Source organism: Leiobunum rupestre, chromosome 4 (assembly GCF_980474605.1).
Source record: "Leiobunum rupestre chromosome 4, qqLeiRupe1.1.hap1, whole genome shotgun sequence".
In the NCBI taxonomy this organism is placed as follows: Eukaryota; Metazoa; Arthropoda; class Arachnida; order Opiliones; family Sclerosomatidae; genus Leiobunum; species Leiobunum rupestre.
The window spans coordinates 63313787-63331270 of record NC_143387.1 but is presented as its reverse complement, the minus strand read 5'-3'; the positions used below and the strand labels follow the sequence as shown (position 1 = coordinate 63331270).

Here is a 17484-nt window from a genome sequence, read left to right as displayed (position 1 = left end):
TACATTTAACGAAATGAGATGGCGCTGCGGTTTTTGGAAGATTCTAACTCGGGGGTAGTTTACAACTTTAACTGATAAGTATCGCGAAACGTGCTGTACTTTGATTATTTAGGAGGATGTTTGGAAGATAAAAAATGTCTTGTAATTTGAGTTTATATTTTCATTTGGTTTTGGTTTTTTCTTTCCGCCGCCAGAAGTCATTAAACAGAGTTATAAATGTTTACCGTCGCTTTAAGTTTGCAGTTTTTTCCCGACGGTAGATGGCTTCATGCACTACTAATAGGAATAAACCGTATATAAATTTAAAACTTCGATTTGATAGATTATTTTTTTCAAGTTCAGTAAATAGTAATGAAATTAACGTTTATTAAACATTTTATTACTTATTAATTAATAATTTAGTCAGGTTGGCTGGTTTAAACACTGGTTTAAACCATGATTTAATCCAAGTGATTTTTTGAAAAAACCAATGGTTTTATTAATCATTTGTTTTTTCTTATTAACTACAAATTAACCAAAATATTTGTACTTTTTCTTACCGAAATGTTACATTTCTAAAACATTTACAAGGTGACCAAATTTTCTATATTTTCAATACCATCCCATAAATTCCTTAGGTTTTCTCATGTAGTATAACCCAAAAACATTTCGTCATCGTGTACCCTCCTTCATCCTATATTTAATTTTATTTTATCCACTGTTTTTCGATAAAAATCCTTATTTTTGCTTATGGTTTTTTCTATATTTTTCTTTAATTCTAGGCATATTATTTATTACTCATATTAATTTTTAGTTGATTGGTAATATGTATGCACGGTTAAACAAAAGCGAAAAATTGATTAAAAGTAAAATAAAGCATTGCTTAAAAATACCTGATTTAAACCAAAAATAAACGGTTTTTTGGTTTTTTTTTCCAACCCAAAATTTAGTAAATTTTACATATCTATTTATTAATTTATCAATTCAAACCTTTACACTATTTTAAATTTATAAATTTCGTAATAATCACGCATACGTATAAACCTTTAACTAACGATATTACTTCAACGGGAATTAATTTAAAACGATACATTACCGCCATCTATAAGAAACAAATATATTTAAAAAAATCGGAAAAAAAATTCGTGGTATTTAAAGACAAGTTAAGCGCCAAAACACTGAGAAGGTTTTTAAAAAGCTGTTTACCCGACAAAATGTTTAACATCCATTTAATTATAATTACAGCTTATTAATTACCCCTTTCCCGGGAAATTCGGAGACGCTGTGTCTTGGTTCGGTAAAGACTTGGAACATTTTCCAATCTGGGCTGTTCAAATTTCGGAAAAACGATTTTTAATGAGGAAAACTTCGACGACGAACCAAGCGCAAAAAAATGGGGGGCAATGAAGTTTTCTACCCTTTAATATTTCCCCGCAAACTTCGACAGAACAAAGAATGAACGGACGGGAGAGGGGTTGTAATAATTCTTCGAATAGAACCCAAAGTATTGTTTAGTCCTTTGCCGAATTTCTTCCATCAGTTTTTGCCATCGTATTATTTTCATTAGACTGAGATTAACGATGCAAACCTTCCGAAATTAGAGGTGGAGATGAGGCCAATTTAATAATCAATATCAGATAAGGGTTCCAAACATAAATCAAACGTTCCGTTCGCCTCCGTCCCCCCCCCCCCATTACAGCCCCTCTTTACTCTCGTACTTCAAGATTCCTTCTCAGGTCAATAAAAACCATTCCTCTCGAAACAGGGTTGCGCTGAAGCGGCGTAAGATAGGCCCCTATTTTTATAATATAACCTTTCGTGTCTTGCCAATTGTAACAAATATTTATTCTATATGCACTAAATATAGAATGCCGAATAATAAAATTTTGAATAAATTTAAAAAAAGTATAAACTAATAAAATATAGAATAAGTTTAAAAAAGTATAAACTAATAAAATATAGAATCAGTTTAAAAAAAGTATAAACTAATAAAATATAGAATAAGTTTAAAAAAAGTATAAACTAATAAAATATAGAATATATTTATAATATTAAGTAATAAAATATAGAATAAATTTAAAAAGTATAAACTAATAAAGTATAGAATAAATTAAAAAAAAGTATAAACTAATAAAATATAGAATAAGTTTAAAAAAAGTATAAACTAATAAAATATAGAATAAGTTTAAAAAAAGTATAAACTAATAAAATATAGAATATATTTATAATATTAAGTAATAAAATATAGAATATATTTATAATATTAAGTAATAAAATATAGAATAAATTTAAAAAGTATAAACTAATAAAGTATAGAATAAATTAAATTTAAAAAGTATAAACTAATAAAGTATAGAATAAATTAAAAAAAAGTATAAACTAATAAAATATAGAATAAATTAAAAAAGTATAAACTAATAAAATATAGAATAAATTAAAAAAAAGTATAAACTAATAAAATATAGAATAAATTTAAAAAGTATAAACTAATAAAGTATAGAATAAATTTAGAATATAAAGTAATAAAATATAGAATATATTTATAATATTAAGTAATAAAATATAGAATATATTTATAATATAAACTAATCAAATATAGAATATATTTAGAATATAAACTAATAAAGTATAGAATAAATTTAGAATAAATATAAACTAATAAAATAAAGAATAAATTTAGGATAAATATTTTAATAAAATATAGAATAAGTTTAGGATAAATAATATAATAAATTATAGAATAAGTTTAGGATAAATAATCTAATAAATTATAGAATAAGTTTAGGATAAATAAACTGATAAAATATATAATTAATATAGGAACCTCGAAATAGAACCCCGAATTTCTTTTGTCATGCCAAATATCGTTCTCGCAATTAGCCACCTAGAAGCCAACACGATAAATTAATAAATTATTGGAACTTCAGGGTTTTCGTGTTGCCTTTTGCTTAGCAGACGAAAATGCAGCGGCTAAAACCTCGCGTTGATTGTAAATGCTAATTTCCGGCCTCAAAAAATATTTAATTCCGTTATCAATTGTCATTTTACGTCTTCGAAATGTTCTAATAAATGACATCTCACCCTAATCGGAATTCTTTACCAATTATCATGTTAACCCATTGAAAATGCTGTACCAACTGTCATTTTAATCCCTTCGAAATGCTCTACCAATTGTCATAACACCCAAATCGAAATGCTCCACCAAATGACATCTCACCCAAATCGAAATGCTCCACCAAATGACATCTCACCCAAATCGAAATGCTCCACCAAATGACATCTCACCCAAATCGAAATGCTCCACCAAATGACATCTCACCCAAATCGAAATGCTCTACCAACTCATTTTATTGAATTCAAAATATACTACCAATTGTCATTTCAACAGTGGTCGTATTCTACCATTTTTCATTTTAGTGAAAAGATTTTTCCGAGGGGTCGGACACTTGCCATTATTTTGTACGGGATTTCGTAGAGATTTTGGCGATTTTATCATTACTTTTTGAAGTGATTTTGGGATTTCAATGTTAATTTACCATTGAGAGAGTTAAAAGATTTTGCGATTTTAGACAAAGTGTACGGGATTTTGGTAAATGTCCGACCCCTCGGATTTTTCCCAGTGAAGAGATTTTGAAATTACAATTTTAACCTTTCAAAAAGCAATTCAATCAGTTGGCATTTCCACACCAATATTGTTGATTTTAAATAAATATGATTTAACAATTTGTAAATTTGTTTTCTGACATAATGCTCTACTAACGCGTAAGAGCGTTTTTAAAACCCCAAAACCAACTTTGTCAACCAGCCTTTATCCAATAATAAACGTGGAAGCGCCATCTCTTAACCAAATGCGCGTCAAAAATGTAAAGTTCGAGCTCGCACGATGGATCGCTTAATTCGAGAAGGCTCTCGAAAAATCCAAACACAACAAAAGGGGCAATTGTTTAGATTGTAATATTATCGCTTGGAGGGGCGGGTAACGCGCATTTATATTGAATACGCGTAGTACTTCTCTAAAATCCTAATAATATTAACGATACCGAGTTACAGCGAGTGTTAGGGCTAGCGCGAGGCACAACCTTAAACACACACACAACACTGGTCATTGACCCCTTCAGTTTTGTAACTCTACACGATGGCTCCGAAGTCCGTTCGCAAAGCTGGCACGCCGGCCTATGAGAGTTTACAGGCCGGCCCCGAGTTTGTCGATATAAACACTAGGTTTTTATTTTATTAAGGCTCCGCCGTAGATGGCGTTTCACACTTTTGGCACTTTTAGCCCCATTAAGAGAGTGAAAGAATTTGGCCGTTCGCTTTTTCCCTAGTATAGTTTTCCCGTAATACAAATGCCAGGATCATTTTACGGGGTTTTGCCAACAGTCCCGATTTTTCGCGTTTCGCTCTCGTTCGCCCTTAAGCCTCGGCGACGACGAGGGATAACGCGTCGCCGAGGCTTAGCTCTCCGTCGGCGGCGGCGCGCAGAAGCAGATGCGAGCTTCCCACAGCTATCTGCTAACAACTTCCGGGTTCCGACGCTCGCCTCTTTGGCGTATTGTCCGTTATAAGGGGTCGGGCAGGGGGGTTAAAGCTCTTCTCGATTCACTCCTCCACTATCATTTCGCCAACAATAACTCTTCGTTCCCCCTTTTTTAAGGGGGACTTAAAAGAAAGCGCTTGTTTTTTTATATATATTCGCGTACATGCCAAGGCTTATTTTACATAACCATTTCTCTTATCTTTTAATCGCGGGAAATTAAATTGGGTAAAAAAATGTTCCGAAATTAGAAGTGTAACTTATCCCTAGAATTATGTAAAGGGTTAGGGTATTGGTTTGTAGGCGATTTTATAAATTCGCCTTCTTTAAAACGGCTTAAGAAATTATTTCTTATGGGTTCAACGTTATGGATTCAAAATATCATTAGTAGCGTTAGATTTAAGTACAATATAAATGTAAATATGCGAAGTATGTAATGTATTTCTCACTACGGTATAATGAATTTTGGTCAAAACCAGAAGTATATTATATAGCTTCTACTATAGAAGTATTAATTTCTCTTGTAATGCTTGAAATCTTCGCATGATTTTTCAAAAATGTATAGGATGAAATCGAGGGGTCCAACGTTCGCTAATTTTGCATAGGGGACTTCGAATTTGAAAGTGATTTCAGAAATCAGAAACTAAATTTTAGATTTCAGAGCTAGATTATCGTGTTGGTTTCTGGTTTGTACGCTGATTTTGAGATTTTGGAACTGGTTTTGGCCCAGATTTCAGGATTGGCCAGTTGATTTCAAGATTTTTAATATCAATTTTCTATAAAGTGTACGCGATTTGTACGATTGTCTGACCCATCGGATGAAATAACATAATATACTGACTTTCTTAAACTTTTACATCTGCAAAATCTGTTTAATAAGAAAGTAATTAAAGCAACGCAATTTGTCCATTTTACATCCTTAGGCGTACTAGTACACGGGAAATTTTAAGTCCTAATTCGGTGTAAGTGTCCGCGATTTGCAGTAAAAATCGCAGCAAATTGAAAACTAAGAATTGTTTATTTAAAATAAATCCTTAAGTTAAATAGAAAAAATTATCTATTCTATTTAATATATTTGAAAATATCTAAAATCTAAAAACCAATTAATTAAAAATTAAATTAAATTGAAATAAAGCCTAAACAGACGCTTCTATAAATGCCGCTCTCTTTTCTTTAAATGCCCTATACGCGCATGCGCTAGTCACTGAATAAAATAGTCACGTGTTTATGTTAGTTTTATTTTCCAGGTTAAAGTTGATAGCACGCGCGCCTTTTTTTTCCTTTCAGGAGGCGCCTGCGAAATTGAGCGAGCCATTCTATTTTGAAATATTAAGCAGCGCACGCTTTAAAATATAACGCTTTTACAAGTATCTCCATGCTCTCTGTAATAATGCTTCTAGTCAATCGCTGAACAGGTTTTATTTAAACGACTATTGCCATTGATTAAGAATTCTAGGGGAATCCTTCAAGGTGCAACTTCACATTGATTTTAATTGCTAGCTTTATTTTTATATCTATATGAATTAATAAATATGGCTTCATTGAATTTGAATAATAATTGCCAGCTATTAAACAAGCGAAATTGTGTCGAATCCGGGGACAAACGGGGTGAAAATTCGAAGAAAGATATTTCGAACCCCATCAATTGGGATTTCTCGCAGGGTGGCGCATCCTCAAGATGAAGGGTATAAGATGCTACCGGGAATGGAAGTTGTTTATTGGAAGCGTCGCTATGACAACGGAGATTACAGGGGGGCTTTGTTCCCATTGGCTGCTTATTAGTTTCTTATCTGGGTTAATCTAATGTTATTTCCCCCGGAAATACTTCTCACCATCGGATAAAAACACGACGGACACCATCTATCTAGCTATCTTTATATTACCGAGCTATATATATATATATAAATAAATATATATATATATATATATATATATATATAGCTATACTAACTATTTTGCCTGATTTATAGTTCTTAAAATATGATTAACCCTATATATTTGATCCAATAATTTTGTTTAATTAAGTTTATAACTAAATTACGATATTACTGCATAATTAATAGTTAACATTCACAATTTTACCTTTTAAAATCCGTACATTCGATTATATTTAGGAATATCATTTAGAAATCTAAATTTTTTTTATATCAATATGCAATTTGAAAATTGAAGACTTAATTTATTTATCGTAGTTTCGATAATTACATTTTTAATTCTTCTAACCAACAGAGCATATATTATAGTAAATTAACACTTAATATCTTAATTTTCTTAAATTCTAAATCGTAGAGGTACAACCCATGTAAACGTACAATTTTTTGTGCTACGTCACTTAGACCCGAGGTGTTTCCCGCGTAACTTCGCTCAAAAGGTCGGCTCTTAAAAGAATACGCCCAAGTATTATACACTTCGACATGTTACTCTACCCTCAAATAAATTGTATTTTCTCAAGCAAAAAAAGGACCAGCCTACACCAAGAGTGACTAATACAGATACATTTAATACTTATTTTCCTAATACCGTGCATTTTTTCAATAAGATGTTGATTCAATTCTGTAAAAATGGTATTAATTAATATTAGGGTCTTGGGAAGGTCTTAACTTTAAGTTTAGTTAATAAATGTTTTTAATTGCCGGAAAAGCTAAGTAAATGAAGAAACATGAATAGAAAAGCTAAGATTAAGCAAAAGATATTTATGTTGCTGGGAAAGTATTTACATTATGCGCAATATTTTTAAAGATTGGTATATTAATATTCGTACGACTGGAAATGTTTATTTTAAGTTATACTTAGAAAAAAAATGGAAAAGAATTTTATTTAAAATAAGCTCAGTAACAAATATTCCAATAAACGGAAAAGCATTTTGTTTAAGTTAAGCTTAGTAAAAAATATTCTAAGAAATGGAAAAGCATTTTGATTAAGTTAAGCTTAGTAAAAATCTTCCAAGAAATGGAAAGGCATTTTGGTTAAGTTAAGCTTAGTAAAAAATATTCCAATAAATGGAAAAGCATTTTGGTTAAGTTAAGCTTAGTAAAAAATATTCCAAGAAATGGAAAGGCATTTTGATTAATTTAAGCTTAGTAAAAAATATTCCAAGAAATGGAAAGGCATTTTGCTTAAGATAAGCTTAGTAAAAAATATTCCAATAAATGGAAAAGCATTTTGGTTAAGTTAAGCTTAGTAAAAAATATTCCAAGAAATGGAAAGGCATTTTGATTAAGTTAAGCTTAGTAAAAAATCTTCCAAGAAATGGAAAGGCATTTTGGTTAAGTTAAGCTTAGTAAAAAATATTCCAATAAATGGAAAAGCATTTTGGTTAAGTTAAGCTTAGTAAAAAATATTCCAAGAAATGGAAAGGCATTTTGATTAATTTAAGCTTAGTAAAAAATATTCCAAGAAATGGAAAGGCATTTTGCTTAAGATAAGCTTAGTCAATTGGAAAAGCCATTGTTTTGTAGATTTAGTGAAATGACTAGAAAATCCTTTACTTAACTTAGTAAGTAAATATTCGTTTGCTTAGGGAAGCTATTACTTTGAGCTTAATATATTAAACCTTCGTACTGCCGGTAAAGCCTTTTCTTTAAGTTAAGCTTAGTCAATAAATATTTCAATGACTGGAAAATCCTTTATTTTATAGGTTTAGTAAATATATAGTAAATTGATTAGAAAATCCTTTACTTGAAGTTTATCAAATAAATTTCCGTATTATTAGAAAAGTCTTTTATTTGTATATATTCCAATGAATTTAAAAGCCTTTATTTTATAGATTTAGTAAATATTTCGTGAAACGATAAGAAAATCCTTTACTTAGCTTTAAAAATAATTACAGTTGGAAAAGCCTTTATTTTAAAGATATATTAATTATATAGTGAAACAATTAGAAAATAATTTACTTTAAGTTTAGTAAATAAATATTCGTATGATTAGAAAAGTCTTTACTGTAAACTACGTGCATAAGGTCTATCAGTTGCACATTCAATCGTTCGTGTAGACATTTAACCCAATTTTGCATAGTACCGATACTGCATCAGTGCGCGCGCTTTAACTGTGCAGTTATATATTGCGTAATGGCTTAGATACCGCGTTGACTGTACCTAAATACCGCCTGGTAAAGTAGTGCCTGGTGACAGTGTAGTGTACGCGATTGAAGCTAAAATGAGGGTAAACCAAAATTATGTGAATTTCGAGAATTGGAACTAGAATATTTTCGCCACTTGCGCGCTTTTATTTTTCGCCGGGTGTTGGGAATTTTGCTACGCGTACAAGGTGAAACAGATCTCGCGTCTCACTAATTTGCGCGTTTATTTAAATGGACGGTATTATTTAATACTATCTTTGGGATTAAAACTCCGAAATTCTTTGAACCACTGTTGGGCGGGCGTAGTTCATTTTGGAGCCGAATAGAGCGTTTTGGAGTCATAATGAATGATAAAACCAGCGAGTGAGCGTTTATGAGCGACGTGATTTGAGATAATTAAATATTCAGATTTGAGATAATTAAATATTCGGATTTTAGATAATTAAATATTCGGATTTGAGATAATTAAATATTCGCGAGTGAGCGTTTATGAGCCACATGATTTGAGATAATTAAATATTCGATTGCTAGTATGAGCAGAAGACCTGAGAGTGTAAACAACTCTGAAGTGAGCTCAAAGAGATTAATTTCTATGAATGCCGAACCCTGATCTGGATCTATGCTTACGGAGGAGCGACACAAAATCAAATTAAAAATTAATTATCAAGATACAGTGAAAATTCACAATGAAATAAAATGTATTAAGTTATTAAATGGAATTTAACCTGCAAAGCAATCTTTACGGAAGACCCCTTAAATTTTTCAAATTTCCCTGAACAGTGGCGCCAAACATTTCTAAAGCCAACCACAGCTGCAAACGTTGGTGTTCCACACCCAATACCTGACGTTCTATTCCCTTTAAAAAAGATTTTTCCACGTTGCTAATATACACATTATTTATTGACTTCATATTGTTTATGTAATTTTGATACATATATAATTTCTTACCTTTTTTTTTTAAATAAATCTTGATGGAAATTGCCTTTAAATGAAAACGTTATTCACACCCTGTATAATTAATTAATCAATTTCTGGAGGATTGAAAGCGCAATACATCACATTTATTGGGTCAAATGAAAGGGAGCTTTTGTACCTATATATTATTTCGTCCACCCATTTTGGCAAGGACTTTTTACGCCGAAACGCGGGTACCGCTATACCTTGCCGTGACTCGCATTAACGATCTGAAAGTATCTAAATACTTTTAAAGAACTGGATTTAAACTGATTCAAAATTTAGGAGACGATATTTTAATGATGAAATAAATCTGTAACTTTCTACCAAAGGCTAAAAAAAAATTAACAAAAATAAAGAAATACATTTATAATTATATTTATTTATTTTGAAATGTTTTTAAATATATTTATTCCCATTTTAAAATATTTTTTTGAAATATTCCAAATAATTTAGCGTTATGAGACTTGTCAGCCACCGTCCAACCACATTCGATCACGTTATAGCTTAGCATATAAATATTTTCTTATCAAAGTAAAAATCCAAATTGGAAACCAAAATTTAACCAGACAATTTTATATCGGCTCACTCCCCCTCGTAAAATTCCGGCTACGCTACTAAGCTATACTACTTACTTGCGTTGCCATTTGGTTAAGTAAGGCTTGGTTAATTTGGTTAATTATATTAGACAACCGTGTGCGCGTTACATCTGCCGGTTTTATAGTACTGACTTAATATCTGTTACTCTATATTAATTCAATTTCGTGATTTTGTCGTTGCTAAGCGTAATATGAAATTCGCGTTCTGGGTTTTTACAGTATATTAAACCTATGCAAACCTTTACGGTATTTATTTATATTTTTATATATCAGATATATATCTAACCAGCTGCAAACGCCCATTCCAATTCCGCTTAAAAATCTATCCTTGTTTTCAATTTCCCCTCCGCAGTAAGTAATGCTTGTGCCCCCCGTCCTCCTGTATCTTGCGAAGCTGACTTCCTATATAAGTTTTCCTGGCATTTTCCTAACTCCTATTCTGACGTCACCGCCGCTCTCTCTCTCTCTCCCTCTCCCTGTTTCTGGAGCGTTCATTGACATCTTCCAGCAAGAACTTTTGCGTTCGGCTCCGGCGGGCGGCGCCCGAGTAGCGGTACTTCCAAGAGCCTGAGCGCGACTTCCTACCTCTCTCTCTCTCTCTCCCTCTAGGTCTCTTTCCGCGCGCGACGACCTGAAGACGCTACCGCCATCTATTCTACAAATTCCGAACTACGCCGACCAACTATGCCGTTATAAGGGACCATTCACAAATTACTTAACGTATATGTTACGTCACATACCGGAACTTATGTTATTAATAATTTCATAAGTAATATAATAAAAGTATGACACCCTTCACTGTTTTTAATGATAATTTAACTAACCGAATTGAGTGGTATATTATCGTCCTTGGTAGTAGTATATATTGCTTTCGCCTTTATTTAGACACTAGGGGGCTCTGTGCTGAACTAAACCGTGATTGCGCCATAACTGCGAAATTATCAGTTCGGTGATAATTTTTCCTAATTGTCATACTTATTAGAAATATGCTAATTAAGATTATTTTAAACCACTAGCAATTTAATACTGGCTTTAATGTTTATTCTCATTTATAATAGACTAATATAGATGTAATACATTAAAAATATATTTCTTTTTGAATGTAATTTAATAATTTTTAATTTTATTGAATGATAGGAGGGGTATATTATTGGTGACTTAATTTGGGGATGAACTATTTCCAAACGGTAACGAAGACCGTTATAGCGCCTCTCTTGTGAATATTTATCAGTAAAACATTTGCAAGTGAAAGATCGGAAGTGTCATACTTATAGTAAAATCTTATAGACTTATGATATTAGGGTTTTGAATATGGTACGCAATAAATATAAATATGCGTGCCAAAAAATTGGATATAAATATTTAAATAGCGTGGAAAATATCCAATTATTAAGTTTGGCGTTCGATATCAGAAACGATACGCGAAACACGGTATCTATAACGTAATATGTGTAACCTTTTAACTACCAAAGCTATACACTCCGGTAATGTATTATTGCAACGTAATGTAATATCATGTGTAAATACATATATAAAATAGTATATAACCCATATATAATCAGAGAATAGAATAGTTTAATCATGCATATATCACATAGATAATCATATATAAAATCTTACATATCACAAAAATATTTATATAAAATCTTACATATCACAAAAATATTTATATAAAATCTTACATATCACAAAAATATTTATATAAAATCTTACATATCACAAAAATATTTATATAAAATCTTACATATCACAAAAATAATTTTTTTAAATCTTACATATCACAAAAAGAATTATATAAAATCTTATATATCACATAAATAATATAAAACTCATAAATTATGTGTATAGTATTAAAGCACACAAATTAAGCTTATCATATTAAAGCAAATATAAATTATATGTATCATATAAAAGCATATATAAATTATGTGTATTATATAAAAGCACATAAATGAATTATGTGTATTATATATAAGATCACATATTTAAATTATATGTATCATTTAACATCATATAAATTACGCGTAAAACATAAATGCAAGAAATTACGAGTATTTTATTAAAACACAAATTATGTGTATCATATATAAGCACATAAATTAGGTGTTTCATATATAAGCACATAAATTCGGTGTATCATATATAAGCACATAAATTCGGTGTATCATATATAAGCACATGAATTAGGTGTATCATATATAAGCACACAAATTAGGTGTATCATATATAAGCACATAAATTAGGTGTATCATATATAAGCACATAAATTAGGTGTATATTATATAATCACATAAATTAGGTGTATCATATATAGATATATCATATATATATATATAATAAAAAATTATCGTGTCTTTAATATATGGCTATCTAATTTAAATTCGATTGTATGTGTTGTTTCGATGTATCGCAGAACTGTTTTTAACGAAGTGTCATTTTTATTTGCAGCTCAAATCGAGATTATTCCATGTAAAGTCTGTGGAGACAAATCCTCCGGGGTGCATTACGGAGTCATCACGTGCGAAGGGTGTAAAGTAAGTTCCACATCTTTTATTTCCAATATTTCAGGCGTTTCAAAATGGCGCTCAAAGTTAGAATCATAAAGATAATGACGTCACTCGGAATCGACCAAAATTTGTGGCTTTGTATATAATGTGGGTTACAAATGTAACCACAATTTTCATCATAATCTAAAAGAATATTAAAAAAACTATTTAAAATATCATAATTAGTAGTAAACTACTGAAATTAAATTTACAACGTGTAAATTCGTAAAATAAATAATATATTTTTTATTACAGTTTTAAAATATACCCCCAGAGAAAATTCTTAACAATTTTAATGTAGCAATATAAAATATGTTCTAAAAAAATAACTCGTAAAATTTAAGCAAGGCAAAAAAAAGTTCGTCCATAAAACCGAAAATTAAAAAAAAGTCGTTTAAAAATGATGTAAAAAAAACTAATATTTGTGACAAATTAGCTCAAGAAAAAGTCTACTGTCAGGATACCCGTAGGAAAATGGGGGAAAGGGGGGGGGACGAGGAAGGGGTAATACTGTATACATAAATTTTCTCTATAAGCGAGTTGATAAGGATCGGGGAGCTGCGCCCGCGGCTGTAATATGAAAGGTAATGAGCGGTTTTTTACCTGGCTGTGTCGGTCTTACCTCTGGCGAAAAAAAAATTAAATATGACCGACTTCCAACTTCCGCTATCGTTAATTAGCGACTTCTGTGAGAGTTAAATCTCTTTAGCCGGATTTATACGAAAGAAGCGGCAAAAATGAAACGTAAATATCAAACTTCCAAGAAATTGTTTGGGTGTTCAAACGATCATTTAAATCATTGAAACATGATTATTTATGCTACTTTTTGTTGGTATATACAATAACTAATTTGTGATATCTATTGAGGTATTTTAATCGAAAAAAAACACTGAGTTTGGAAATAATTTAGTAAAATTTAATAAGATTTAGTTTTCTGGTGTTATGGTTTTGAAAGTATATTTTTGGATTTTGAATTCTAAGTATGTTTTGGCTTGTCGATATTGTTAAAAACGTAGAGTTAAATCGAATGGATTACAAGCTATTTCAATGATATCAACTGGTACGTACCAGATATCGATTAAATTAATTAATTGTACCCTACTTTAATTATCAGTTAAAATATCTTTATTTCCAGATTAAACCGGTTATCGGTAAAAGCCGAATATCGGTACTTATAACGATATCATATCGGTTAACGCCGGTTTATTTTTATTCCTAAACGGATCAAAAGCCAAATATCAGTACTGGTAGTGATATCATTTATTTTCTGAAAAACTTGATTATCGGTTAACCTATATCGATAAGGGTCCGGTTAATGTTGCTTAATTTGAGATCGGTTATCGGTTAATGAAAAAAAACCCATTAAAATCATGTTTTATCGAGATAAATTACAAATTTGTATTCGAAAGATGGCACCACATTTAAACAATATCTGGTAACTTCGCTTATAGAGTTTCACCAATCATATAATAATCACCACCTTGGTAGGCCTAAGTCATCGAGTGACTTTTAAAGCCTTTAATTCAGGTGGCCGTGTTACCACGCGTAGGAGGGGGGTGGAAAGCCTTGGAAGCCACACGAGCCAACAGCTCCCTACACTAACTATTACCGTTAACCTCAACAAGTTTTTATGGAAGGGGAAACCGAAGAGCTCGAGGGAAAACCCCTTAAACCAGCGGGGAGATAACTGGCAAACTCAACGCGGAAGGAGTGGTTTCGAGTTTTCACCCAGTGCCACAAGCTGGTATCGAACCCGGCCCCTCTTGCTGCGAGGCGAATGCGTTAACCACTCCGCCACCGCACCGAGTAACGGGTCCGGGCCCCCGGATTAAACAATTATTTCAGGCTCGAAGAGTGCGTACTGCTATAGATAACTGTGCGTTTCGGCCATAGAGTGGGGCCCCAAAGCTGCACGGGCCACGGTAATTTTTAACGGATTCCCTCCCCTCTTCGGGCGTGTTCGTACCTCAAATACGGTTTAATATTTGTCTTTGGTGAGAAAGGGCGAACAATTCAATAATAATGTATTTATGAATTTCCCTTAAAAGCGAGCTTTTAAGAACGGCAAATAGCGAACATTTCTTAAGCGGGTATAATGGCCGAATTCACGCGCGATAATTAGAGGCTTTAATGGGCCGGGTTAAACTGACCGGACGACCATTATTTGGCTACTCGCGGTGAGGGAAAGCCAACGTCGAGGCGTCATCCGTCTTATTTGCTTCGTATAAATCTCCCTAGGCGGGGCTGTATACTGACACAAGTAATTATATACGCGTAGATCTTTCGTCGTTAGCCCAGATACACTCCGTACGTTCGCTTCCTGCAACAACGACGTCAAATATAACGCGACGCCTAAATAGGGGCCCCCCCAGGCCGGATTTTGCGACTCGCGAGTCCCGTTGCACCACCTCTTCCGAGTGCCTGCGGATCCTTCGTATTTTAAACAATTTAGGTAGTTTTCGCGTCATCATCTCGCTGGGCCGCTTCCCCCGCCCACCCACTCTTTATTGCCGGTATTTTAGCATGGCTGCCAGATTGACCAAATTCCATGTAAAACGTTACACCCTATTCAAACGACAACATTTTTAATCCGGCGTATCATAGATGTCGCCAAAATTATAGTCTAATAATGAGACAAATTTAATAAATTTCGTTATGGTTGACACCATTGATAAAGGTAGAGCAGCCCTTGGATATCTGTAAACTAACTCCCTTGGTATAGAGGAAGGGTATATTCGCGATCGAAAACTATCGCTACGCCCCCTTTGGTTCGCCATTGAAACCTAGATAGGTAGCGGCTAAAGTAGACGCTATTAGTTTTTCCTTATCGTTAAATTTGACTTTATAAATAATGATACTTGCATTTTAATATAATTTTTACATCGTTTGCTTATGTTTTAATAAGTTTAGTTAAGAAAAAGGTTCTTATGACGTTTCAATTTGTCTGTTGCGAATTCTAGATTTTAGGCGCAACCTCGGAGAAGCTAGCGCCGTTACGCCACCTAGACTTGTTTCAGTCGCGAATAGAGAATTTTGTCACTTCGTTATTTGTTCTAGGCATATGGAGCCCTCTATCTAGTGGGACTGTAGATTGCGCTTATAAGTTCAATTCAATTCAAATTAAGAATTAGATAAACAATAAATCAATGAAACGATATTAATATTAAAATATTATTACTGTGGTTTTTCGACAAATGCTCGGTTGTACGAATGTAGATGGCGACTTAAGCGCCGGACAAAATTATTACTTCGGCAACTTGTTTTCCGATATGAGAAAACACATCAAAAAAACGTTACCCGCGTAAAGGGAAAGTTTTTATAAATGTTTAATTATTTATTAAATTCACGCGATAACAGATCGGCATGACACTGTTTTCGCAGGACGAAAATAGGGTCGCACGATATTTCGTGTCGTGAAATTTCTTACGGCTGTTTTGCTGTTGTATTTCTGATTATGATAAGCGCATTGTTTCAGGAAAAGTCTTTCGCGTGTGATTAAGCACGTGCGAGCACTCTTTTGGCTAAATTTCGATAAATATTTCGATATGTTCCTAAAATTAGTGAAACCAGAATTAAACATGCAATGACCCTATTCTACCTATCTTAATGAAGTTATTTAAGGACGCTTTTGACGGAACTGACGACGGTTGTAATGCACGTTTAGTACGAACTAAACTAACAATGCAAGGAGAGTACCCGAGGTGTTTATTGCCGATTTTGTTCAAAGTCGGGCGTAATGTAGACCTATATGAAATATGAAATTTCCCAAAAGGAGACGTTGCATTACCCATTCGATTTGCTATGGCAACCGAAAATGTTTTTGATCACTTAAAACAATAAAATCTCCATTTAAAAAAGCATGGGATTTTTTCGGTTTCACAGGGTCCTAGCTACGAAAAGTTTGAAAAATTTTGAAAATCACGAAATGTGTAATTTGGACCACATTTAGGTAAATTTCATTAAGTTTGGGTAAATTGAAACATTTTTAGGGTAAATTTGTAACAAATTTTTGGGTAAAATAAGGAAAAAATCTATTTTGGTTGTAAGTGGTCAAAAACATTTTCGGTTGCCATGGCAAATCGAATGGGTAGTGCAACGTCTCCTTTTGGGAAATTTCATATCTCATATAGGTCTATATTACGGCCGACTTTGAACTAAATCGGCAATAAACACCTCGGGTACTCTCCTTGTAAGTAATATTTTGAAGGTGTCATGATAAGCATAGTAAAATCGAATCGATTTGAATTAAATTTTGATCGTAACTAGATTTTTAATGGGGCTGACAGTCAGTCTAGTTTTAATTTGTTCATTACCAATTATTGATTTGTATATTTTCTTTAATCACAACAGGGTTTCTTCAGGAGGAGTCAGTCCAGCGTGGTCAACTATCAATGTCCGAGGCAGAAAAACTGCGTCGTAGATCGGGTGAACAGAAACAGGTGCCAGTATTGCAGGTTACAGAAGTGCCTGGCGTTGGGAATGTCCAGGGATGGTAAGTATCATTTTCTTTAACTCGTTCAACCGCGTTTCTTGGGCGAGAAGATGGTACGCGCGGATGACTCAATCCACGCTGTTTCCTTTTTCAGCTGTCAAATTCGGCAGAATGTCCAAAAAACAACGCGAGAAAGTCGAAGACGAAGTTCGCTTCCATCGAGCGCAGCTAATCCGTCCACAGGGGCCTCAGGGTACGCTGATCCCCGGAGTACAAGGGGGGCAGTCCAACGGGGGCATCGGCCTTCCCACCACCACGACGGGAATCCCGAATACGCAAACGCCGGCCGAAACGTCGCCAGA

General features: G+C 32.9%; 1 protein-coding gene across 1 annotated transcript in view; it reads left to right on the top strand.

Annotated features, from left to right (window-relative positions):
• LOC149948716 (putative nuclear hormone receptor HR3) overlaps positions 1 to 17484 on the top strand; it is a 40905-nt gene that overhangs the window by 22854 nt on the left and 567 nt on the right. Inside the window, exons 2-4 of the mRNA XM_090171136.1 lie at positions 12593 to 12678; positions 17041 to 17182; positions 17277 to 17475. Coding sequence (XP_090027262.1) covers positions 12593 to 12678; positions 17041 to 17182; positions 17277 to 17475 — 427 coding nt within the window. The remainder of the gene's footprint in view (positions 1 to 12592; positions 12679 to 17040; positions 17183 to 17276; positions 17476 to 17484) is intronic.